The 27,905-nt window shown below is 40.2% G+C and overlaps 1 protein-coding gene across 1 annotated transcript in view; it reads right to left on the reverse strand.

The window, feature by feature from the left end:
- Window positions 1–7,816: 7,816 nt before the first annotated feature.
- Window positions 7,817–27,905, reverse strand: part of ARMC3 (armadillo repeat containing 3) — a 92,882-nt gene continuing 72,793 nt past the window's right edge. Inside the window, exons 17-19 of the mRNA XM_064591974.1 lie at window positions 16,617–16,817; window positions 14,437–14,599; window positions 7,817–8,938 (exon numbers count right to left, since the gene is read on the reverse strand). Coding sequence (XP_064448044.1) covers window positions 8,729–8,938; window positions 14,437–14,599; window positions 16,617–16,817 — 574 coding nt within the window. The 3' untranslated portion in view covers window positions 7,817–8,728. The remainder of the gene's footprint in view (window positions 8,939–14,436; window positions 14,600–16,616; window positions 16,818–27,905) is intronic.

The following is a 27,905-nucleotide window of genomic DNA, read 5'->3' on the forward strand; positions in this document are numbered from 1 at the left end:
ACATGAAAAATGATAATAGAACATGTCCTGGGAGAAGCTACTCTGAGCATCCTCTCCCAGGCTCAGAAGCTCTGCCAGCGACAGGCCAAAGGCAAGACTTGGTTTGTTTCCTGGAGTGATTGACTTTATGGCTCTGGACTAGATTCCCAGCCAGACACCATCCCCAATCTAGCCCAGGCCTTCGGGACTATGCCAATAATGTAATGGTGAACCTAAAACTAGGCCTAAATGTAATCAGATGGTTGGTATTTGAGAGATACTCCAAAGCCTTCCTCATTTCCTCATTTGCTTTCTATGGGATTTCATATTTGTGAGCATATTCTCTGAACGTGATGGTGTAGCGTGGCACATGGCAATCCTGAGTCCCAGGGCACTCATTTAGTAAAGAACATGAGTGAGAAGGGAGCATTTGACTGATCCCATAAATGTTTTTAACTCACCAATAAGGTCTGTGTAGCTAGTAATTGTGGCTCCCGGCATGGAGAGGGCTTTCCTGTTGCTAAATTTTGGGCTGATCCTTAAAGCCAGCTAAGGTGGGTTCCATATTATTACTTCTTTTTTTTTTTTTTTAAAGATTTTATTTGACAGAGAGATAGCGAGAGCAGGAACACAGGCAGGGGGAGTGGGAGAGGGAGAAGCGGGCTTCCCGCCGAGCAGGGAGCCCGATGTGGGACTTGATCCCAGGACCCTGGGATCATGACCTGAGCTGAAGGCAGAAGCTTAACGACTGAGCCACCCAGGCGCCCTCCATATTATTACTTCTGAGTGGGGCAGTGACAACCACCTCTGGCAATTCTTAGCTCCCTTTTTATTTTTTATTTTATTATTGTCTTGTTTGGCTAGAGAAAATAACTGCATAACGAAAATCTCATCTCATTGAACACTTAAGTTTTCTCTCTCATCCTAATCCTTAAAGGAATAAATAATTGCATATAAGCCAAGCTTTCCATTCTGTAAGCGTCTGTCCTATTGATCTCTCTTTCTGCATGTCTCTCTTACATGTATTAATAAAGTTAAAATTAAATTTTTTTTTCCAGGAAGCAAATAAACGAAATCACACAGCTAGAAAATTGTGTATGCAGGATTGACTTTCAGTGATTTAGCAGATAAATGACTTGATAATATAAATATAAATGCATTCATCTGGGGTTTTCAAGGTTTTTTTCTTCTAAAAGTAAAGACCATGGAATCAAAGAGGAAAGATAGGCACTAAGATTTTTCAAAGAAAGGAACCTATAAATAACTAATTGGCCTATCACTTGATTTGTATGTCAGATATGTGAGTACTTGGAGAGAACACTGTTTCAGCTGTTCTCATCAGTATGATTAATGACTACTTAAAAGTGCTTGATTCCATTTGTGTGCCGGCTGTTCTTGTGTAAAACAAACTGGGACTTTCTCAAGATAATCAGAGTCGGACTGTCTGCAGGATTTGGGGGCTGATACCTATGAGCTGGAAAAGGAATTTGACGGCTCTCGGCTCATCATCTTGAGGTCAGACCCAGACGCTCATGATTGAAATATCCCCAAAACAGATGCTCATTACTGGGCACTTGTAAGAACAAGGGCCTGCTCCTTTGCAGATTTTGGATGACGGCAAGATCTTAGGCAATATGGAGCTTTATGCGCTGTTAGCGAGTTAACAAGGACCTGAGAAGTCTTCACTACACAGATTACTTTAAAAGGTAAATATGAAAGAAGAATCATTCAAAATCACAGGCAAGCTGGGCCAAGCAGCAATACAAAATCATTAGACCATGGAAGCAATGCTCCACACTTTCCTAATGAAGCACTCACGACAGGTTGCATCCTGCGGGTAGGCAAGGAGTTGGTTACATGGGAATGCACACATGCAGGATGAGGGTGATTTCAGCCCAAGCTCCAAAGACAGTGAGCGTTTCTGAATTTTCACTTCCCGTCGCACAAATTCAAAAATGGCTGCGCAGTCATTATCTCCTCTACACGGAAAGGTAAAAGGAAACCAGTACCTAATCAGAGATGGCAGTGTTCTTGACCACACGGCTTCTTTCAAAAGTACTCAAATGAAAATGAAAATCCCATTTTAGTCTTTAAAGTCAGTTAGTTTAAGGCGTCAAGACAGTCAACAAATATCGTTCGAGTTATCCTTGTGCTAGCAAGTCTGCCAGTAAGGTAGTTGCCAGACCTGAAATAGCTTTCCGTCTCGTTGCAGGAGATCAAAGCATAATAGCTTGCAGTTGTCAGCTGCTTACTATGTTTAGCACCATTCTGAGCACATTACAAGCACTATCTTATTTACTCCTCAGAGCAACTTTATGAGGTCACTATTATTACATCCTCATTTTTTAAAATTTTTATTTATTTTTATTTTTTTTAAAGATTTTATTTTATTTATTTGACAGAGAGAGAGAGAGAGACAGCTAGAGAGAGAACACAAGCAGGGGGAGTGGGAGAGGAAGAAGCAGGCTTCCCGCTGAGCAAGGAGCCCAATGCGGGGCTCGATCCCAGGACCCTGGGATCATGACCTGAGCTGAAGGCAGACGCTTAACGACTGAGCCACCCAGGCGCCCCTTACATCCTCATTTTAAAGACAAGAAAATGCTCAACATCCCACAGCTAAGAATGGTAGATGGAGGACTCAAACCCAAGTTTCTCTGACTCCAAGGACCATGTGTGCTCTGAACTAGTCCCCGATAGTTACGTGCATTAGGAAAATGGCGGTGCCGGGCAGTAAGCATATGGGGAAAAGCCAAAATGTGTGCCAAAGATAGGGTTATAGAGGTCATCAGAAGAGCAAAAGGCATCTGGGGAAGCTTAGGGGAGAAAGTGAGGCTTATCTGAATCTGGATTTGAACTTGTAGACAAAAGATTAGTGGGATGATATTGAGGATAATTACCATACTTTCTCACCAACACTCCTTTGTCAAGAAAGAAAATTTGGACTCATGAGTCATTGAGCTGATACATAAGTCATTGAACTGATATATAATAAACTTTTATGTATTTATATAAAATTTTATAAAAATGTATATATATAATTATAGAGATAATGGCTAGGGTAGGTTTCCATAACCATGTGTCAATTATCTCTATTTTATAGATGAGAAATTCCATAAGGCCTTTTATACTGTAAGGATTGATCAAGCTCCTGGGAGACAATCCTCCATGAGTTTCCTTTGTTTCTGCATGTCTTTTAAACAGAGGCTTCCTAACTGCCCTTTGTTCCAGACTATCTTTTCATGGATGTTGGCACAGAGCCTGGGAAGATATAGTGTCTCCCTCTGGTGAAAGGGTAAGTATGTTTATTGCCCATTATAAAAGATTGGGCTCTCTAAGCCCAGGGTCCCCCTCCTGAAATGCAATCCACTGCACCCGTAGGCATCCTTCTGGGTCTATCCAGGTTGTCCCCATGACACTTGGGAGCAAGGAGAATTAACACACTGCACTGGCTCATGCTGCTTGCTGTGCTATGAGTAACAAAGTCCTTTGTCTCTGACCCAGGAGTCTCATGTCTTATGCCAGCAACCACGAAACTGTGGCAGTTAGCTTGCCACTGGGGTAAAACCTCAGATACTTCACACTTCAGAAGACAGGAATATTTTTCTTTTCTTTTCTAGAGAGGTCAAATTTGTCCTCATCCTTATAGAAAAATAAGGCATCTGCTTTGGCGTCCATTGGATTAATATCAAGTAGATCCATCTTAGAGCCTAAAGAAATGAAGGAAGACAAAATGGCAGTGTTGGGGGGGGCTCCCCTGAATGTTAGCCAGGTGCTCAGAGATGAGGCTAAGTGAAGTACAACTATTTCCATGTCCATACCCTCAAAATGCTCATCACTGAAAGCAAGGGTTGACAAACTGGCCCATGAGCCAAATCCAGCCCACACGTTTTTCGGTAAGTACATTTCTATGGTTTAGGCATTATCGGTGGCTGTTTTTATGCTACAATAGCAGAACCGAATGGTTGCAACAGAGACTCCATGGCCTGCAAAGCCTAAAATATTTACTGTCTGGCCTTTTACAGAAAACACTTGGTGACCTCTGATCTAAAGAAATAAACAGATTCATGTAGAATAAAGAATTCCCCCCAAATGTGCTGAAGAGGTATGAACAGAACATTATGTGAGCATAGAAAAGAGAGCTGTATGGCGCCTGGGTGGCTCAGATGGTTAAGCGTCTGCCTTCGGCTTGGGACATGATCCCAGGGATCGAGTCCTGCTTCGGGCTCCCTGCTCAGTGCAGAGCCTGCTTCTCCCTCTCCCTCTGCCGTTCCCTCTGCTTGTGCTCTCTGGCTCTGTCTATCTCTCTGTCAAATAAATACGTAAATCTTTAAAAAGAAAAAAAGAAAAGAGAGCTGTAAACACAGGCACATACATGCTTGTACACACACAAGATATTACCACGTTATTCCTCTGCCAAAGGAGTAATCTGGAGATATGACTTAGGGAGTTTTGGGAGATGGTGCATTTTCCTTTAGAATTCTTCACAGAAAGGCTGGAATACACATACTGGTGGTGATAGTTGCTTTTTTTCCCCCCCTCTAACTCAGTACTACTAAGGGTTGGATCAACTGACTCTATGAAAATTACATGGAAAATATCACTGTTTGGGGGGTAGATTCTTAAAGCAATGCAATAGTAACAAATCACTTATCTACAGTTTAATAGTTAAAGATACTATTCTTTCATTAAAATGACCTGAATATCATCATATAGATAACTGACAAAAGCTTTGCTTAGGCTTGTGCTCTTAAAATCATGAATATAATTATTTTAATGATAAAAGTGGACTTGACTTCAAAGGATCGCCATCAAAGCGTCAGGTGGGAATATATAATGACTTCAAAGAAGGCTCTTGCAGAACTCAGGACAAGAGATCTGTAGGATCTGCCAATAAACAACCCACAAATCACAATTTTACAAATACTAAGTATTGTTGGACAGGGCAAATTCTATTATGATTTTATGTATGAATTCTATAGACCTTTAATATTGAGGTGCAATATAATAGCAACGGTAAAGGGCCAGATTTTAGAGTCAGAGCTGAGATTAAGTTGTGCATCTACCTTTTTTTACCCGTATGACCTTAACAAAAGTACTTAACCTCTCTGTCCCTCAGTTTACTCTTCTGGAAAATAAGAAATATTTGCATATTGTATACTTTGTATAATCCTTCCATGGACACTATGTTGTTTAGGAATTTTACAAGGAACAAAACTGAGGCTCAGAGAAGTTAAATGACTTATCCAAAAATCACTCAGCTAGTAAGGAGCCAAGTTTTAAATTTGGACCGAATTTGTCACCAGAGGCTCTGCTCCCAAATCTATATGCCTAATAACTCTGCTGTGGAGATGAAATAAGACCATGATGCAAATGACAGACGGGTGTGTGATTAGGGGCAGGAAGGGATGCGTACATATGTGAGCATACACACTGAGGCCTTTGATTCTGACAGAGTAACAACAAGCTACTTTATAGAAATTGTTTTGAAACCTCACAACCACAACAGCTGCCAGAGTTCGCACACTATTTAGGTGACAGGGTAGGATTCTAACTCAGATCTTCTTGGTTCCAGACATTACCCCATATTTCCCGGGTCTAGTTCTGACCGAATCACATGCTATGTCAGCCCAAAGCACGTAATTCCTGAAGGAGATCCTCGGCATTTTCTCCTCCCACTGCAGTGGCTTAGAAGGTCCTGTATTCCAGATAGTGCTGCTACAAAACAGAGGGGTTGCTGTCGGCCTGGGTCCTTGGGAGACTGTGTGAAGCAGAGCCCCTTCTACCAACCTGGGTTTGACATGTAAAGTGACAAAAGACAAGCTACTGCGATCAGAAATCTGGGGTTTATTGCCACTGTATAGATGTCTTATTGAAATACTGCTGTCTTTGACTATTCTCCAGGTGAATTATCTTTTCCTCATTGATTTACAGAAACTCTTTATTTGTTAAGGATATTGACATGGTGTCTGTTACGTATGCTGTCAATGTTTTCCTCCCTATGATTTTGCTTACATTTTATTTTGCCGAACAGAAATATTTTTGCTGATGCTGTATTTTTCTGAACAGGAATTTAAAGTTTTACAGAGCCAAACTTGTCAGATATTTTCCTCTATGGCTTCTAGTTTATCTGTCAGAAATAGAGAGGATGTTCCTTTGCCAAGATAATAACTTTCCCATAGTCATTTACTGAATAGGCTATCATTGTGCCCTGCTCCTGGCAGAAAAGCTATTTTTATCAACACTAAATCCATATATATATATATATATATATATATATATATATATATATATATATATATATATCTCCATATATATATACACACACATATATAATCCACATATATATATAATGTATCTGTATCTGTACTCTTAATATTGTTCTATTTTTATGCCCATTCCATACTAATTTCTTACTTTTTAATATATGTTCTGATATATAATAGACGCAATTCCTCTTCATTTTTTTATTGCAAATATTATTGGCATACACATGTATTCATTCTTCCAGATAAAGTTTACTATTTGTCAGGTTTCAGAAAAGAAAATGCATTGGGATTCTAAATGAGTTACTAAATGTGTATATTAATACGGGGAGCACTGAAATCTTTATATTGTTGAGTTTCCATCAAGGAAAATGATGTGCATCTTCATTTATTCAGATCTCATTAAAATTTTATAGTTTTTCCTGTGTATTTCTTACTGAATCTATTTCTAGGTACTTTATACTTTGTGTTGCTATTGTGAATGTGTTGTCTTTTGGTAACACAAAATAGATGAACTTCGAAGAACTGTCTAAAAATAGAATTGAAACTCAAACCTGTGCAGTAATTACCTAGAAGCCAGTTGAGAGAGACATTATACGTAAATGTTTCTCAGATGAGAAAAGGGGTGGGGGATGGCCCTTGGCTTGGACCAGACTGAAGAATGTCACGTCTACATGAACCACAGCACAGTGGCTCTGAATGCAACTTCTGCTTCATTCCATTTTGCTGTTAGGCCATTGCCTACAAAAACCCTTTCCAGAACTTACTAGGAGGTTGTTTTTCAACAATGTTATTTTCTATATTACATTTGTCATCTGTATGAAGCTCCCAAAGAGGAATCCCCCTGGTCTTTATTCCTCCTGAGAAACTGCTTTGTGCTTTTAGCTAGCGGACCCTATTATAAATCATGTAACTGATAGCATTTCCCACTGCATTGTCTGCTAGAGAGCTTAGCATCAACTTCTCACCCACTGCTAACATATGCATGGGATTTTCATGGATGCATTCAAATTCTAAGCTTATTCCTGGCCTTGTCGAACTTTCTTTCCAACATTTACGCCTGTTTTTCATTTATTTTTATCTTGTTACATCTTACATATCTTTGTAATCCACTTTAAATGTGTTCTGGATCAAAACAGACTTGAAAATGCTTAGACGGGTATAATCCACGCACTAGTTCACGAAATTGCATGATAAATATAATTACCACACCATTTGATATAAAGAACTTTATTTTGAAATAAGGAAATACAAATTCTTTGAAGTTACCATCGGTTTGTGTAGAATCATCTCAGCCTTAATTTCTAAAATCAATCTGACTTTTGAAAACCTTCTAGTAAAATGATTACAGTAAACTTTAGACTTAAAGTCAGGCGAGGATATATATACTTTATGAGAGTCATCATATTACTAGTTTTGATTTATCTTTTAAAATGTGTGTTTGCTCCCTGTTTCATTCTCAATACTGAAAACACAATTTCTCACAAAGATTTACTCTCTTTCTATATCTAAAATTTTCCAAAAAAGAATTTTTAGGCTACATAAATTCAAAACAACTATTTTTGTGACCCAGCATGAAAATGTGTAGAAGCAAATCAGAATTGTTTTTAACTGGAGGTATATCTTCAAGTAAAACAAAGATAGGACCAAAGACAAACACAGTTTATGGGAATGGGTTTTAGAAAGATTTTTAGTTCAGTGAAGTATATTAGACAGTGTTCTTAATAATACGTTGTTTTAAGTGTGAACAAAAAAATTTTAGAAAGGAATTTGTAATACTAAAATCGATCTATACATATTCGAACTATCAATAATCTGACTTTAAGAAAGTGGGACAAGGTGACTGAAGACATAAAACACTATTGAGTTTACGGGGCACCTGGGTGGCTCAATCGTTAAGCGTCTGCCTTTGGCTCAGGTCATGGTCCCAGGGTCCTGGGATCGAGTCCCATAGCGGGCTCCCTGCTCAGCGGGAAGGCTGCTTCTCCCTCTCCCGTTCCCCCTGCTTGTGTTCCCTCTCTCGCTGTCTCTCTCTCTGTCAAATAAATAAGTAAAATCTTTAAAAAAAAAAAATACTACTGAGTTTATTTAACCAAGTGTTCCTGAACCATTCTGGGCGTGAAGAATGACAGGCATGAGGCCACGGTATTGTCCCAGGAACAGCGGCCGGCAGCTGGGTGCTTTACCACATGATTCCCAAAGGGCAGAGAGGCTCCTCGGGAAATAGTGGGGTGGATTAATTTTGACAATAATAAACTTTACATGAGGGACAGTGAGCATAATAGGATCTAATCAGACTGAACTCTTGCCAAGAACCTGAAATCAGAACCACCACCACCACCAAGTTCAATCCAAGTGTCCTCATTTCTACACAGAGAGAACATTTCTAATACTTTTATTTAAAGAAATAAAATCAATTGGTGAACTTCGTAAGAAGTGTATATAATGCACTTCTTGTGTGAACCCCTTTTTGTTCATTTGGTACCTTAGAGATATCTGTAAAGATCTGCCTCTTTACTTCTTAACTTCATCAACTCGCCTGGATGGAACATGAGGTCAACGATATACACCTCAGGGGGAGGGAGAGCCTCAATCAGTCCCTTACGAGATTCATTCATCAACTTAACTTCATTCCAGGCTCTGCCATACTCCCCACGAACCAGAGAGCAGCCAATGCCAATTTTATCAGCCAGCGCCTGTGGGAGAAAACACAAGATCAACCAAAAGTGAGGAGGGAGAGGGGCGGAGAAAAATCCTTAGCTGGAAGACCCACCTTGTTGAAGGGGAAATACACAACTCTTGCAAAGAAGTGCTTAGAAAGGAGGCTGGAAAAAAGATGTGGAATATTGTGATAGGAGCCAATAAAATGTGGTAAGTTCCCTTGTTCCCCAAGATCCTGCAGACTCAAAATCTCTGTGTAGGTCCTGCTGGGAAGTGACATTTTTCAGGCAGTTACACTGCATTGTATCAGCACAAGATTGATAACGTCATTGGAGAATAGCTATTCCACGGGCTTTCAGCACTACCGCATCTATCAATCTTTCCATGCTTCTAGGCTGCTCTGTGGGTGTGCTATGCAGTGGGATTGAATGGAGGGATCAAACTGGTGGGGACCTCTTTCTTGCCGATTTATTCTGTGTGATGGGGACGCTGCCGTGAGCAGGGGGTTGGCCCTTTTTGGGATGCCTGATGCCACTTCCTCCGGAGTGGCTTATGTTCCTTAGAAGCGCTCTCTTCAGTTTGTCCTGATTTTGAAGTTATTTAAAAAGTACCTTTAAAATAATCTGGAGACTTCTTAGCCACGTCATAGTGGATTAAGAGACTGCTCAGACTGCCTGGATTTGAATTTTGGCTCAGCCACTTACTAGTTGTTGTCACCTCAGGCAAATGACTCAGCCTCTCTGTACTTCTATTTCTTCATCTGAGAAATGAGGATAACAACAGTCGAACCTCCTTCCTAGCAGGGCGGTTATGGAGATGAAGGGAATGAATACGTGTCAAGGGCCTAGAGCTATGAATGCTGCACAGAGTAGGTACTCAATAGGTGTTCCTAGTAGAAGACAAGAATTGTGTTGTTTTAAAAATCCATCTATATATTAATGTGATTTATTGAATACCTACCCTGTGTATTGACTTCACCAAGGTAGTCTTTCTTGGGTGGACCAAGATAATTAAGACATGGTTGTCACTTTTAGAGGCTTCCATCCTATCAAGTCTGAGCCTGCCTGGTAAACAGTCAACTAGAATACAACAGGATCCAAATGGATGGCATTCTGTGGTATTGTCATTTATAATAGGATATACGCGTTTGGTCTTTGTCCCGTTTCTGGCACGGAACTCCTAAACCCTTGGAATTTCCTAAGTGATGAGAACGATAAAAGTGTCTTTCCTTATGTTAATGAGGTGACTTCTGGACCGCACTTAAGGATGGGGGCTGTTTGGCAGGGGAACCAATCTTATGATTGGGTTACAACATTTAGTCCCACCCTGAACCTGGGGAGGGGAGAGGGGTTGCAGGTTGAATCAGCCCCCAGTGGCAATGATTTCATCAATCATGGCTATGAAATGAAGCTTCCCTGAAAACCCAAAAGGTGAGAATTCGGAAAGCTTCCGGATTGGTGACCCCGTGGAGATTCAGGGAGAGTGGGGCACCTGGAGCAGGGCACAGAAGCTCCAAGCCTTCTCCCCCTACCTTTCTCTATGCATCTCTTCCATCTGGCTGTTCCTGAGTTATATCTTTTTATGATAAACTGGTGATCTAGTAAGTAAAATGTTTCTGAGTTCTGTGAGCCCCTCTGGCAAATTAATCAACCCTGAGGGGCTGTGTTCTTGGAAACCTCCAATCTATAGCGGGCTGGTCAGAAGCGCAGATGACAGCTGGGCTTGTGACTGGTTGGCTGAAGTTTGTGTGGTGGGGAGGGTGCAGTGTTGTAGGAGTGAGCCCGTAACCTGTGGGGTCTGATGCTGTCCCCAGGTGGGTAGTGTCAGAATTGAGTTGCATTGACCTAGCTGATGTCTGAGGATTGGCTGGATGTATAAAACCTGCTCCCCCCACCCTGGGCCTGCCACCTCTCCCCCCACTGGAATTGGTACAAGAATCCTCATACTCATTGTCTAGTGGGGTAGAGAGTCAAAAATAAACATGTTCTGGGGCGCCTGGGTGGCTCAGTCGTTGAGCGTCTGCCTTCGGCTCGGGTCATGATCCCAGGGTCCTGGGATAGAGCCCTGCATCAGGCTCCCTGCTCGGTGGGAAGCCTGCTTCTCCCTCTCCCACTCCCGCTGCTTGTGTTCCCTCTCTCGCTGTCAAATAAATAAAATCTTTAAAAAAATAATAATAATAATAAAAAAAAACATGTTCTCTGAAATAATATTTATTGCTCTCTTAACTCCATGTCAAGGCACTTTAAGTCGTCAAAATAATCCTGTGAAATAGATAACGATTGCGTATCCCATTTTATGGAGAGTGAAACTGAGGCCAGATCATTTTCCTGAGGAAGGTCACCGTAAGTGGTGACCTAATGTGGAAGCCAGGGAATCTGTCCCCAGAGTCTGAGTTCCTAGCCTCAGGGTGATACTGCCTCCCACTGAGTTGAATGAGTTCCCAGCTGAAAGTCTCCATCTTCTCTGCAAAGTGCGAAACAAAGTCGTCTGCTTAGAGGAAGAGGCAGAGATGAAAGTGTTAGTAGGACAGACATGTGGGGCAGAGCTGCTGCGGGAAAAGGAAAAGCCTGTGACCAGGAGCTGGAAAAGAGTGGCCAGGCCAAATGACTGTCCACATGAGTTGGGCACGCTGACTCGGCTGTGGCACTCCCCACTGTCAAGTTCCATAGCCCGAGTGTCACAGTGGAAAGGGCAAGCAATCCGACTGGCCCCGGGGGGACTGGCAAGGCAGTAGGGAGGACGGATGGGGTCAAGAAAGTGGGGGAAGTTAGTGAGCCAATTATAAGGTCTAAGGATAATTCATCTAGGCTGCCAAGGGGGAAAAGTAAAGCCAAAAAGGAGGCAACAAACTGGAAGAAAATAGGGAAGATGAAGAGTATTCACAGGAGTGAACAATTTAGGAGGGTGGAAGGATAAAAGATTTTATCATTGGTATTAGCGGTCAGGCCGTCAGGGGTGGGCAAGACCCAGCTAATGAATTGTGTCACTCCATGCAGGTGTGAGGGTAATAGATTGAATTCGGCATAATGAGATGGACTGAATGTTCGTGTCTCCCCCGCCCCGCCCACCCAGTTCATATGCTGAAACCTTGATCCCCAGTAGGGTGGTATTGGGAGATGGGTCTTTAGGTAGTTAGGTTCAGAGGAGGTCATGAACATGGAGCCCCCACTGCGGGATTAATGCTTTAGTAAGAGGAGGAAGAGATCAGAGCCTCCTGTCTGTCCGGGATGTGAGGACAGAGGCGGAAAGTGGCCACTGCAAACCAGGAAGAGGGTCCTCACCAGATGCTGACTCTGCTGGCACCTTGATCTTAGACTTCCCAGCCTCTGCAATTGTGAGAAATAAATGTTTACTGTTTAAGCCCCCCAGTGTATGGTATTTTGAGACAGCAGCATGAGAACACTAATACAGTGCCTAGGAGATGCTCGGGTGCAGCCAGCTGGAGCGCAGACAGATCAGGAATCAGGAGAGGTCTGTGGGACAGAGGAAAGAATCTGGGCACCTTAGGCAGTTAGTGTTTAAGGTCACGTGACAGGAGGACTGCACCGTAGAAAGTACATAAAGTGAGAAAAGAGTCTGGGTTGGAACCGTGAGGGACCCCCACCTTGAAGGGGCGTGGAGGAAAAGAGGTCACCAAAGGCCACTGAGATGAAGTGGAAAGAGAGGACAGAAGTTACTAAAGAGAGTGGTGTCAACGGATGAGAAGGATCAGTGACAAATTCTTTGACATATCAAGTAAGACAGGGAGCTAAGGCCAGGCTGCAGTGGGCTGAGGAGAAAAATGAGGCATGCTAAGGAGGGACTGAGATGACTAAGGTGCTGAGATGACTTTGAATTTTGACCTGGAATGAGAATTATCTACAGATAGAAGCAATGTGGTAGGTTTGATTCAGACAGGCATGGGTACGGGTGCCAGCTGGGCCTCTGGTTGATCTTGGGTAAATTCTCTCTTTGAGGGGCGCCTGGGTGGCTCAGTCGTTGGGCGTCTGCCTTCGGCTCAGGTCATGGTCCCAGGGTCCTGGGATCGAGCCCCACATCAGGCTCCCTGCTCCGCGGGAAGCCTGCTTCTCCCACTCCCCCTGCTTGTGTTCCCTCTCTCACTGCCGCTCTGTCAAATAAAATTAAAAAAAAAAAAAATTCTCTCTTTGAGTTCGGTTTTCTTGTCTTTCAAACAAGGGTGTAATTTCAACCTTTGGCATTTGTGAGACTCTTCACAATTGCATTTATCAGGTGCTTGACACGTAGCTCAAAATGATGGTGGTCATGGTAATAGGAGCTATAGGAGTAGTTGTAGCTATGAGGAGAAAAGGTTTCTATTTCCTCTTTAAAGAGTACAGACTTAACTTTAGATTTTAAAGGAAAAACAGCTAGTAGAGAGAAAGAGATTTAAGGAGAAAATTTGATAAAGCAAGAAATCCAAGAAAATACAGAAGGTTGGCATTTGGATTAGAGATAGAATTCGCTCAGAACTGGAAGCAAGATATACATGGATGTAAAGAGGTTTGTAGGTATTTGGGAGGGGATAGGAATCTTATACATTCAGTCTAGAGTTCAGAAACCATTTTTGCAGCTCCTATTATATTCCAGACACTTGACACAATGGAGAAAAAAATCACCCCCTCTTTCTCGTATCTGATCCTTCTTTAGTGTCCCCGTCTCGGTGAATAATGCCATCATTACCAGTTGCCCCGCCCAGGACCTGAAAATCACTTTGTTCTTCTCATGCAGTCCCTCATACCACACCTAGGCAGACACCCAACTGTTTTAAATCTCCCTGTAAATTCACACCTTCTTCCACGTCCTCACAGCTATTGCTTTGGTAAAGGTCACCTATATTTCTTGCTCCAATGACCTTCCAGTTGGTCTTCCTGTCTCCAGTCCTGCCCCTGCTCTAGTTGATTCCCCCTTCTGTTGCCTGAACGGTCTTTCAAAATCATGTTGCTGCTTTCCCCTTAACAACATTCAGTGGCTACTCACAGATTTTAGGATCAAGTGCAAACTCACATGGTGCTTTGTGATCTGGCCCTTAGCCTCCTCCAACCCCTCCTCTTTCCTTCATCCAGACAAACTACTCTACACTCCTCAGATGGACCAGGGGCTCTCATTCCAGTTATTTTGTATAAAATATTGGTTTGTTTAGAATGCTCTTGTCTTCCTTCTTTACCTGCTGAAATCCTACTTAGCCTCTAATACTCAGGCTGCATATCACTTCATCCCCTGAAACTTGCCCTGACATCTCCTTAGAACCCACAAGTCGGGCTTAGGCACCTGGGGTAGGGGCTGCCACTTTAGTATCTCTATATTCCCAGACCTTAGGAGAGCCCTTGGCCTATAGTAGATGTATGATAAATGTTGAATGAATATGCTTCTGATAGTCTGGCAAATATACACGTTACATATATATCTCAAATAGAAGTAACTCTAAACGATAGGATTAATATTAGCCAGTTAAATGTTAGCCAATGGCTCACACCATTATAATAATGACAAACATTTGTACCTATTGGCAAGTGAGGCAAAACATCTTAAGTACCTTGAAAAGCAAAGCTCGATGGTAGAAGATTCCTTTTTTGATCAGTCCAATTGGTATAACATTGGATTTAAGTTGAAATTTTAGTTCGCTTATATGAAGTTCCCAGCTGAAATCATGTAGTTTCTCTTTTGAAACTTTACCGCCCATTTTTTCTGCCACATACCTGTGTCAATTACATTGAGATCAAATCAGTCAAGTTTAATATCTCGTTTTGGATGCTTTGAGTGTAACTGTATGTGTGAAAACTATATTTCCTTTGACTTTTATCATTGGCTTTACTTTTTAAACTTACTATAAGCGTGTTAACATTATGCCTACTGTCTTCAAACTCTCATGTATAAACTGAAATTCTAACAATTTCATTCAACACAAAGGAAGAAATGAATGCTAATTTCAATATTTATAACAAGAGACAAATCAATATCACACTAAATTTGTATCAGTGCAGTCTTAAAGTTCTATCTTGCTCTTGAAAAGTATTTTCAAATGTTTCAATCTGAAATCCAAGGCATTGTACTAACGTATGGTCCTTCTTTTAAGGAATTTGAACTCAGAGATAATGTGAACAAATAGGAAATTTTCCCATTGGATTCCCAAATATTTTCAAGTTTTATAAGTTTTTGCCTTTTGTCTTATTATTATTATTTTTTTATTTAGAGGCATTTATGTAACCCTGAAGTGAGAGGAGAGAGGAAGGGGGTGATATAGTTTGCCTAGGGGTTTCCCCCTCATTTGAAGCTCTCCCTGAAGAAGTCAGTAAACACACCTGCAAAAATCTTCTGTCGACTGATGAAGCCTACTACATCTTGGAGTAAAGGCAGAATTGCAAATTTTAAGAAAGAATTTCCTCTTGCTGTATGTAGGATCAAGCAAAGAAGAACAACGGCGAAAAACAGAGAAAGGGGCGGGGAGAGAGCTGTCGCACGGACCCCGCCAGGTATCCTGTAATGAATGCGGGAAACCAAAGGCACGGGGACAAATCTCTGGATCTCGCCTCGAAAAGGGCTCAGGTTAAAAAAAGAATTATTTGGGAATGATGAAAAGTATTTCTGATAGGAACAAAGCATGAGGACATCTGACAAATGCTGAAATGAGCTAAATCAGAGTTCTGCTCGAGTCATCACTTCTCAAGGACATCAGGAAAACTTCAGTCGCCAAAAATGTTCTCTTCCAGTTCTGGCTGACAAGAAGTCAATGATCTGGCGGCTGTGTTTCTTGCAGTTGTCACGTCCAGGTTTGATGAGTGCAATGCACTGCTCCTTGGAATAGACACAAGCTCCTGTGGAGACTACAGCTGTTGCAGGATCCAGTAGCTCACTAACTGGTTGTCGGTGCCAATTATGGAGGCCACCCTCCACTTGCTGCAATTCCTAACCCCTTACAACTACCAAGTCAAGTTCTCAGATTTCCCTTAGTGGACTCACATTAAATGCTCTAATTAAGAAGGCAACATCACTGGCTCTGCCCAAACAGCCACCTCTTAGGACGCTCACAACCACACTCGAGAGCAACGCGAAACGCAAAATATCAGACATCTCTCTGACCTAAAAATAGTGATGGTTATTTGTATCAGAAAAGAATTTGTGGGGATGGGGTAACCTGGTGATGGGCATTAAGGAGCACACGTGATGGAATGAGCACTGGGTGTTATAGAAGACTGATCAATCACTGAACTCTACCTCTGAAACTGATAATACACTATATGTTAATTCATTGAATTCAAATTGAAAAAATTAAAAAAAGAAAATAATTTGTGAGTTTACAAAGAATTCACAATACACTTCGTTAAATTGTGAGCACCCCAGGTACCTAAGGAGTAATTTAATTTTCTTTCTCTCTTTTTTTATTTTTGGAGTAATTTAATTTTCAAACTTTTGATTCCTTCCTAACTTCTTCAGGATCACGTTGAACGATGCCTTTAATGGTTTAGCTGGAGAAAATGACAAAAGTGTTTTTCTTTAAGCAATTTCTAGCTCCTAGCTCTGATTCTTGGCGGAAATAGGACCTAAAATAGAAATTGGGCATTTTTTCCAATTTATTATGTTTCTGCTTCAAGGTCAGAAGTGGGGGGCAGTAATTACACTGTCGTTAGCTGAAAATGGGCTAAGAAATGTAAACCACTAAAATAAAAAACTTTGCTTCAGAAACTTAAAATGCTGATGTATATAGAGACCACTTACTCTGCAAGAGCCTCAATCTGCTCCTTAATATTGGTTATGGGAAATATTGACTTGGTCACTTCATACACATAAACACAGAAGCCCGGGTCGGAGGGAGGGTACCATTCTTTATCAGGGCTCCCTTCTCCGGCCAATTTTGGGGCTGCCACAAACTCCTCTTCCTCCTTCACTTTTTCCTCTTCTTTTTTCCCTCGGTCTTTCCTTTAAGAGGAAACGGCAGCAATCAAAGTCACAACATGAATAGGCACTAACTGCACTCCGAGTTCATCTGAAGAGCACACCAGAAAGAGAGTTTTTTATACCTTAACGACCGTATCATGTGCAGTTTTCAAATTTTTGATGACAACAATAGAGTTTTATGGTTTCTATATTATGTAAGCGAAATTAACTGTCAAGAGAACACAACATGATTGATACATATTATGAAAATCATATACTGGTCTTGCATACAATTGCCTAGCCAGATGTCTGGTGCATAGTAGGTATGTAATAAACATTTATTGAATTGGGAAAAAATAGGTTGCCTCCTCAGGGAGTGTAAGCCAGTCTTACATCATCTCTTGCTTCAGGTGAGACCTTCTGCAAGAAGAGTTTGAATCACTGTTTTTAAGAAAAATGACCCAGAACTTGGAAAAAAGGCAAAACAAAATAAGGCTAGCATGGAATTTTCATGTCATGCAGGGGAAGACTTACCTAAAGTTTTTATAGGGAAACGTACTTAGTTCTGTACTTAGGAAAACTGGAATGTACTTTGTAAAGATATTGTTTAATTAAAATATTCTGTGAATTAATCGTTTCAAACTTAGAGAATTTGCTAGCTAACATGTAAGTGTTTGTTTAGTAGAGATGCACATTATTTCCGTCAATGGAGAAGATATGGCCAGAGGTTATAGTTTATTGTCCTGTAGGATGGTAACCAGTTTTTGGGTTTTTTTTTAATGTAACTCAGCCATCTTTTTCTAACATCCTTTAATTAAATTGGATATAAATCCCTAGCTCCTCAAATGTCCTTTGGACCAATATTAACATCTTCCTGGTTCCCTCATTAATTTATGAGTTGAACAAAAGCAGTGACATGTATTCTCATTCCAGGTAACATGGAGTAGGCACATTTAACCCTGCTTCTCCTCCTGAATACAGTCCATCAAACCTGGACAGGATTCAACAGCTACTTGAAGACTCTGAAAAGCAAATGGTAGCAGGAAGATCCGAGAAGGTCTCTGGAATTACTGAACAGATGGTGAGTTTATCTTTTTATTTTTCTCGAGTATTCTCTAGACATGGCTCAAAATCCCGGAAGTGGGCATCAGCACAGAGAGAGTTCAAGGAGAGGCCCTCTTGAGAAACAGGAAAGACACAGAGCAGAGGAAAGCCATGTTTTGTTGTTTTCTTTTTTTCCCTCCATTCTCGTGTGTCCCAGCCCCCAAGGAATCCTGTGGCTGTGGCAGCAGTGGTGACATCAGCATCTCATAAGAACCCAAAATAACTTTATACTCACTCAGTCCTCATGTTGCTTGGCTGGAGAGAATAGGGGCAGTCACGGCCAGAGGATAGCAGGGCAGGGTAAATAAAGTTTCCCGACTTGAGGACCAAAAAAAACCCCCCAAGGAACCAACAAACACAAGGGAGATCACGAAAAGGGAAAAGCTCAGGAAAAAAATCAAGTTATTTATGAATTCTTAGGCTTACCCCCAAGCTGTGTACATATCGTTCTGACCCTAAACAGTACATCACAGATGTTGAGGCTAGAACGATGGGACTGACCACCACCCAAATCCTAAACTGGACGCCAGTTGGCACACAGTCAGGACTGCTCCAAATAGCACGGCAAAGCCTTTGGAAACTGGGCTGACAGTGGAATGACAACCCACAGAACACTGGCTGAAACTTGTTGAAGATTGAAAGCAGCTGGGTCTGGGCACCTGACGTCTCGGAGCGTGTGACTCTTGGTCTTGGGGTGGTGAGTTCGAGTCCCACGTTGGGTGGAGAGATTACTTAAATAAATACAACTTAAAAAAAAAAAAAAGAAGAAATCAGCTTGGTCAACTGCTGGCTAAAACAGACACACAAAAAGGGAAATTCTTCTTAGAATGCATATAAGACACATTTACCAATATTTTGATTACTGTAACTTTATCATAAATCATTAAATCGAGAGATTTTTTCAACTTTATTCTTTCTTTAAAATTATTTTATATACCCTTCCATAAAGGTTTTAGATTTAGCATGTCTATATCTAAAAAAATCCTGCTGGAATTTTGATAGAATTATACCAAATCTATCAGATCAGTTTGGGGGAAAACTGACATTTTTACTATGTTGAGTTTTCCAATACATGAACGTGGTATATCTCTTCACTTATTTAGTGATTCTTTGATTTCCTTTGTGTTTGATGGTTCTCAATATATGTTTTGAGATATTTCATATCTCATTTTTAAAGCTGTTAAAAATGGTATTCAACAAATTTTTGGTTTTCAATTTTTTATTGCCAGCATATAGAAATATGATTGATTTTTATGTTTTGACCTGATATACTGATCTGTTGCTAAAGTCACCTATTATTCCTAAGAGGTTTTTTAAAAAATAGACTCCTTATGGATTTTCTATTCAGACTATCTTGTTGTCTGCAAATAGGAACTGTTTTTTCCCCCTCATTTTCCAGTCTTTATACTTTTAAAAATTACCTTATTGCAATGTGTAGGTGATGAATAAGAGTGATAAGAATACAGTGATGAATAGGAGTGATAAGAATAGTTATCCTTGTTTTGTTCATGATTTTTTCAGAAAAGCATCCAGTCTTTCACCATTAAGTATGATATAATCAGTTGTTTCTCCCCCCCGCCCCCCCCGTGGATGCCTTTCATCAGGTCGAGAAAGTTCCCTTATATACCTACTTCACTGACAGTTGTATTTTTAATCATAAATGATGTTGAATTTTGTCAAATTATTTTTCTGCATCAATTAATATGATCATGTGGGTTTTTTTCTTTATACTGTCAATATGGTGGATTACATTGATTGATTTCCAAATATTGAACCAGCCTACATTCCTGGGATAAACTCCTCTTAGATGAATTATTCTTTCTATGTATCACTGGATTTGATTTGCTAATATTTCATAGAGGACTTTCACCTCTGTATTCATGATGGATACTGGGCCGTAATTTTCTTTTTGTATAACCACCTTGTCTGATATTGGCATTAGGATAATGCTGATATCATACATTGGGAAACATTCTCCCTTATTTCCTGGAAAAGACTGTTTGGGGTTAGTATTGATTCTCGAAACATTTAGCAAAATTCACTAAATGAAACCATTGGGGTCAGGAGATTCTTTTTAGGAAGGGTTTTATGAATTCAGTTTCCTTCATAGTTCTGGACTATTTAGGTCATCTATTTCATCCTTGGTGAGTTTTGATAGTTGGCAGTTTTTGATGAATTTGTTCATTTCATCTAAGTGGCTGAATTAAAGTGCTCATAGCATTATCCTTCAATGTGTGTAGGGTTTGTGATGATAATTCTCTTTTCATTTCTAATATTGATAATTTACATATCCTCTTTTTTATGCTTTGTCAGTCTTGCTAGAAGTTTATCAATGTTACTGATGTTTTTAAAGTACCAGCTTTTGATTTCATTGGCCTTCTCTATTGCTTTTCTGTTTTCAATTTCATTGATTTCTGCTCCTTACTATTTTCTTCCTTCTGCTTGTATTGGGTTTATTTTGCTTGTCTTTTTCTAATTTCTTGAGGTAAGAGCTTAGCTTACTGACTCAAGACCTCCCTTTTATTCTAATAATTTAGTAAAATAAATTTCCCTCTTAGAACTGCTTTGCCTGTATCCCACAAATTTTCATATGCTACATCTTCACTTTCATTTAGTTCTTTGTAGTTTTAAACTTCCTTTGAGACTTTTGTCCCATAGATTATTTAGAAATGTGTCATTCAACTTCTGCACATCTAGAGATTTTCTTGTCTTTCTGTTGTTAATTTCTAGTTTGTTTCTATAAGGGTCAGAGATCATATTCTGTATGATTTCAATTATTTTAAAGTTGCTGAGTTCTGTTTTATGACCCCAGGTATTTGTAAATGTTCCACATGAAGTTGAAAAAATGTGTTTTCTGTTGTTAGTGGTGGAATGTTCTATAATTCATTGATTAGATCCTATTTATTGCTGGTATTGTTCAAATCTTTTATATCTTTGCTGATTTCAGGTCAAGTAGTTCTATCAGTTGCTCAGAGGGGAGTGTTGAAATCCTCAACCATAATTTTGGACTTGTCTATTTCTACTTTCTGCTCTATCAGTTTTTGTTTCATGTATTTGAGGCTCTGTTGTTTGGTGCTATACATTAGATCATTGTGTCTTCCTCACAGATTAATCCATTTTTCATATGTCTTTGTCTCTAGAAATTTTCTTTGCTCTGAAGTCTACTTTATTACGTATTAAAGAGCCACTCCTGCTTTTTAAAAAGTTAATGTTTACATGGTATCTTTTTCTATCTTTTCACTTTCAACCTACCTATATCAATGAATTTAAAGTGAGTTTCTTTAAACAGCATATAGTTCCATATAACTTTTTTTTTTAAGCTTTTATTTTTAAGTAATCTCTACACCCAACATGGGGCTCGAACTAACAACCCTGAGATCAAGAGTCGCATGCTCTACCGGCTGAGGCAGCCAAGTGCCCCTCCATAATAACTTTTTAATCCACTCTGTCAATCTCTGCCTTTTGATTGGTTCTTATTCCTCTGTTTTTCCTTCTTTGCCTTTCTGTTGGTTACCTGAACATTTTTTAGTTTTCCATCTTGATTTATTTACACCATTTTTGAGTGTAGCTCTTTGTATTGGTTTGTAGTGGTTACTGTAGGATTTTAGTATACATACATGGCTTATCACAGTCTGCTGGTATCCACATTTTATCACTTTGAGGGAAGTGTGGAAACCTCACATCCATTTAGCTCTCTTTACCTCTCTTCATTTTTGTTTCAATCATCAAATGTGATTTATAAAACTCATGAGGAAACAGATAGCCTATTGTATGTACCCATATTTCAATTCTTTTTGCTATTCCTTCTTCCTTCCTTGATGCTTCCAGATTCTTTCATCATTTTCTTCTTGTTTGAAGAACTTCTAGTAACTAGTCAATATGTAAAGGTAGAACTGCTGGCAATAAATTTTTTGTTTTCCTTCACTTGGGAATGTCTTTACTTTCCCCTCTTCATTACTAAAGGGTAGTTTCCCCAGAGAGAGAACACGTGGTTGACTCCTTTAGCAGTTGAGAAATGTTATGCCACCTCCTTCTAGCCTGAGAGAAATGTACCGTCATTCAAATTGGAGTTTCCCTATAGGAAACTGGAGCTTACACCTGTATGAATTCTGGATCCCATGACTCAGGTGGGCTTCCTTAGGTGGAGCTATCTCCCACAAGAAAATTGCATCCTATGCTATGCTAGCAGAAAGAAAGGGAAGACAAGGACACCTCTGTGTGACTTCTATAGCCTTCGCTTAAGTGTATCTTTTTCCTGCATCTCCTGTATTTTATCTTTTGCTGTAATAAATCTCGGCCATAATTATATATATATATATATATATATATATATATATATATATATATATATATATATATATCCCCCCACCAGCCAAGAAAATGGGGCTAGTTCAGGTGAATTTCCTAAATTATGTCTTTGCAACTATTGAACATTCTGTTCCGCTAGCAGTAAATTAGGGGCAGGAATTATCTTTAAGTATTTCTTGAAGTATAGAGTGAAAGGTGGGGATCAGCTAAAGGTCATGTGAGTTTTCTCTTTATTTTGAGGAAAAAATACAAAAATAATTTTATTAAATGCTTTTGGATAATTACCCAAAACTCTATAATCATAACAAATACAAAAGTTTTATATATATATATTTTTAATTTATTTGAGAGAGAGAGAGAGTGAGAGAGAGCGCGCAAGAGGGGATAGGGTTAGAGGGAGAAGCAGACTCCCTGCCGAGCAGGGAGCCCGATGTGGGACTCGATCCCAGGACTCCGGGATCATGACCTGAGCTGAAGGCAGTCGCTTAACCAACTGAGCCACCCAGGCGCCCCAGTTTTATATATTTTTTAAAATTTATTATTTATTTGAGAGAGAGAGAGGGAGAAGCAGACGCCCCACTGAGCAGAGAGCCCGATGCAGGGCCTGATCCCAGGACCCTGGAATCATGACCCAAGTCGAAGGCAGATAGCTTAACTGACTGAGCCACCCAGGAGCCCCAAGTTTTATATTTTCTAATTCAATATTCTATTGACCATAATTAAGTAAAGGAGAGAGCTTAATCATGTATGAAATGTACTCACCATATATTACGGTAAAATCTCTAAGCAAAAATTAGTATTTCCCAGCTCTACCATCTAAAAACCTTTCTTTTTTTTTGTAAATGGAACATCTTCACACCCATAGTAAGATTTTCGTGAGCTGGGAACTACCGCTGGAAAGGTCAATTAGAATGGCAGGAAGCATATTTAGGTTTACCTATTCCTAAAGTTACAGGGTAGCTTTATAATATTTGACAGTCTGACTCAGAGACACCTGTAAAACAAAGCAGGTGTATTTCTCACCGAGTGTGCTGCCAGGAGAAAGAATCATTTGGCACATAGAAGATGCCAGCCAGCACATAGGGCTAAGTGCATCGTGGAGGGCAATCTTATTGAGTGATTAAAAAGGGATAATTTACTGGAGCTCCTGAGCTGTAGTTTTCCGCTGCTGTATATAGAAGTATTTCATCTGGACCTCTTTCCCATGAAGTCTGCCCAGTTGTGTTAATAAGGGCTTTAATGCTTGAAGGAATTTCATTTCTAAGTAAATATTGGAACAAGTGCTCAGAAATTACAAAAACAACGCTCGTAAAATTAACCCTCAGAAAGAACATCAATTTGTGATTAAAGATAGCAGAACTTTTAACTTTCTTACAGAGGCTTGAACCAAACTACCTCAGAAAACAGAGACTTACTGTGGGAATCCAAAACAGTAAGGATATTTTCTATTGTTCATAGGTGGATGAGAAGGTAGGCAGCTAAGTAGAGAGATTTGTCTGGATCCAAATTGTGTATTGACATTTTCAAAGTTTAATCACTTGCTCCTTTTTGACACCAACAACTATTTGAACAAATAAATTAGAAGGCAAGGATGCTGGGAGCAATATAAGTCACGAATCTGGCCCACATGGGTTTTCAGTTTAGGTGGGAAGATTTTGGTCTATGGAAAATAATCACCATGCCTGGTAGCATTCGATAAATTCCACATGAGTGATAAAAATAAGAAACTCAAGATGTTCCAGAAATCTATCCCAACTGGGCATCCTGTTCCACCTATTCTATTCCAAAAGAATGAGAAGAGAGTATCATACAGGGTGGACACACAATGTATTCTGGGCTTAGAAGGATGCATATGCATGTGTGTATGTGTGTGTGGGGTGGGGGTGGGTGGGTGGGTGGGTGTGTGGTTTATTTTGTTATTTGTCAATGTCCCAGTAGGTAAGCTCTTTGAAAACAGAGGTTTTGTTCACTGCTATATCTCTAACACTAGAACAACTCCTAGCACCTAGTACAGTAAGTATTTGCTGAATGAATGAATAATTTCAAGAAAAGAAGGTGAGAAGGTATTTAAATGTGATTAAGATGTTAAGTGTGATTAAGAGACAATATCTATTTCTGAAAGACTTTTGCAGTCAGTAAAGATTTGGGGGGAAGGGAAAAAATGGCTAAGCTAAGGTTAAAAAGAAGAGCTTGAGGGAAATTATTTTAAAAATAAAAATGTTTTAGGAAGTCATTATGATGAAGATTAAGACTGAACAGCAGAAATGTTTAGGTACATGTTGTAAATTTCTAAAAGACTCCAGAGACGAACAGACTGGAAGGAAACAAAATGGAGACAGGAAAGCAATAAACTTTTTTTTTTTTTTAAAGATTTTATTTATTTATTTGAGACAGAGAGCATGAGAGGGAGGAGGGTCAGAGGGAGAAGCAGACTCCCTGCCGAGCAGGGAGCCCGATGCGGGACTCGATCCCGGAACTCCAGGATCATGACCTGAGCCGAAGGCAGTCGCTCAACCGACTGAGCCACCCAGGCGCCCCATAAACTTTTAAGTGTGTATAATAAACTCATGTGCAGTCAACTTAAATATTTATGAAAATTGGTCTGAATACAAAAATACAGTACACACAGAACTTACAATACATTTACAAATAGGTACAGTAAATGGTTATCGTAAGGGAAATGGTCTTTATAAAGAAAAGCTTTAGAGGGCATATTAGATTTGTTGGCTTCAGTGAAGCCTAGGAAAGTATCAAGATAGTGGCTGGATAGAAAGGAAACTAATCACCTCTCCCATGAGTGTGTTTTCCCACAAAGGAGAGCACAACTGAAACCTTCACACACAAAAATAATCTGATTACTGGTCACCCAGTGAGAGCCTGTTGCTTTAGGATTTTAATTCATGTAGCATATGGTGACAATATTCATGAGGAGAAAGAAAAATCATTCTTGTCCATATTAGGCCACCCCACATGCATAATTGATTTGCTTGTTTCCCATCCTTTCTCTCCTCTTCAAGAATTTAGCCACTTTGTGGTCCAAGATGGCTCATCATTCTTTGTCAGTATCTTTCAGTAACTTTTTGTTAACATTAAACATTCTCTGTGACATTCTCAGATGAATAGAGTTAAAATGTTTTACTCTATCTCCAGGGATCCAAAGGACTAATAGTCACAAGACAAGAAGGGTTTATCAAAAAACAGACAACAGGACAACAAGATTATGACCAATCTATCCCCCCAGTGGACCCAGGACTGAGGAGGGGAAAAGGACTGGACATACACTGATCACTTAAGTATGCAAGGCAATGGTTTAGGCACTGGGCAAACATTGTTTCACTTACTCTCACAGCACCTCTGTGAGGCAGGACTCATTTCCATTTTAGAGATAAGAAAACCAAGTACTGGTTTTGTCTGGATGCAAAATGTGTGTTCTTCATCATGCTAACAATCTGTTTGAATGTTGGGAGTACATCAGGGTTTATCTTCAAGTGGGGGAGAAGATGCAGGGACAAGGAGGAGAATGGACATGGTATGAGAAGAAATAATTATCTTCATTTGTTTACTTATTCTCCTGGGGCATATTGGGAGGGAGTCAAACCTCTATTCCTTTCAACAACAAGCATTCAGCATTTTAAATAATTTGTGAATACTTAAACGATAAATGTTTCTTTACTGTCTCTGGTTTCATGATATTATTCTAGGCTCTATGACTATAAAAATGAAAAAGGCCTGGTCCCAGGTCTCAAGTAATCCGTTGCTTAGTAAGAAAGACAAATAGATCAACACCAAGCAGTTCAGGTTATATATAAGATTATTTGAATTCATGAAGGAGTGAACAAAAAGAGAATACCTAACCTGGGGTGACCAGGGAATGCCTCACAAAAACAAAATGTATAAAGAGAATGAAGAAGAGTAGGAATTTGCTATGCATACAAGACTTGTAAGACTCTTACAGAGGATGCCATGGTTGCTGTTTGGACTTCATCTGGAGGAAGACAGGGAATCATTGCTTTAGGCAGAGTAATATCATCAGCCTTTCATTTTGGGAAGGTAACTCGGGGGGGGGTAGCATGGAGGATGGGTTTGTGGAGGGCTATACAAAAGGGAGAAGAATCTTACAATAATGAGGTCAGTGTCTTGAGATATAATACAAAGGCCTGAACTGGGGAGGTAAAGCTGAAAATGGAGGGAAACCATGACTTAAGAGACATTGAAGACATCTAGTGCACGGGACTGAGACTCATTCAGTGTAGGGAGGAAAGAAGAAGGACTTTAAGACGATTCCTAGGCTTGAGCACTTGCATGGGAAGAGGGTAACATTCATCAACTTAGGGAAGAGAGGAGGAAGTTTGGGAGTTGGGGGAACAATGAGTTTCATTTGGAACACATTGTTTACAGGGTAGCAGGAGAGAGCAGATTGGACTCCGGAGAGGTGTATGTAACTGTCAGCAGTAGCTAAAACCATGGAGAGCGAGAAAGGGAGTAAATGAAGAATCCTGGAGCATGTCAACATGTAAGGTAGTTGTGATGGGTAGATGAGGATATAGCAAAAAGGGCCAAAAAAGAGGAGACTTATCTATAGAAGAAGAAGGTATGGATCAAATGAGATAAAGATGTGAGTGCTTCCAAGTAGTACAGAAAAATCAAACTATCAAATATTGTAATTAAAAACCCATGGCTATCTGAAGATCAGCACTTTTAAAAATTTATTTAAATTCTAGTTAGTTGACATACAGTTCAATATTGGTTTCAGGAGTAGAGTTCAGTGCTCTGAACATTTACCTGTAACACCCGGTGTTTGTCATAACAAGTGCCCTCCTTCAACCCCATCCCCCATCTAGCCCATCCCCCACCCCCCTCCTCCCTCCATCAACCCTCAGTTTGTTCTCTATAGTTAAGATCTTGTCTCTCATGATTTGTTTCCCCCTTTCTCTCTTTTTCTGCCTCCCTGAAGATCAGCATTTTGATATTTACAAGTACACAAAATAACTTTCAACCCAGTAGGACTGCCCATTCTCCCCCAAAAGATTTAGGATTAAGAAACAGACTAAGTTGTAAGAAAAATAGATGATATTCTGCCAAGAATAGCAGAATCACCAAAGATTAAAGCTGATGTGGTATCAGAGGTACCAGAGGGAAAAATACGCTTTGACTGATGATGGTAAGTACAATATGTGTGTAATGGTCACCCATCAGACAAGTGGCCTACCCTCCTCTTATCAAGGGGGCAGAAAGTTGATTCTTCCCCAGGGCCATGGCTGGCTAGACCAAAGGGAGACACCTGCTTCAAAGCCAGCCAATACTTTGGCCTATGACGGTACGATGGCCTCTTTGACCAATATGCACTTGAATATGCACAAATATGCTTTAGAACTGAAAGTTTGCTTGGAATTGGAGCCAGATTTGTCCCCAGGCAAACCAAAGTCACATATAAGCCACAGTTATGGGTGAGGCGGTAATCAAAAGAAAGTCAAGGAGGATAACAAAGCATCTGTAAATAAGATACCCGCAGTGGAGAGAGAAAAAGAGAGGGAGAGAGACAGAGACCCCATAGTTACTGACTTCATCCGAGCTCCTGTCCTTTAGGGGGTGGCTGCATTTCCCGCATTGGACTCTGGAGACTCCTCTATATCCCTGCAAGGGTTGAGTGGATTTGGGCTCCTTGCAACCATTTCGTACAACAGCACTAACATTTGTCCACTTTGTGCCAGGCACTGC

This window comes from Mirounga angustirostris, unplaced genomic scaffold (genome assembly GCF_029215605.1).
Source record: "Mirounga angustirostris isolate CCGP_5_RB_7025 unplaced genomic scaffold, mMirAng1.0.hap1 SCAF_5, whole genome shotgun sequence".
NCBI classification, from domain to species: Eukaryota; Metazoa; Chordata; class Mammalia; order Carnivora; family Phocidae; genus Mirounga; species Mirounga angustirostris.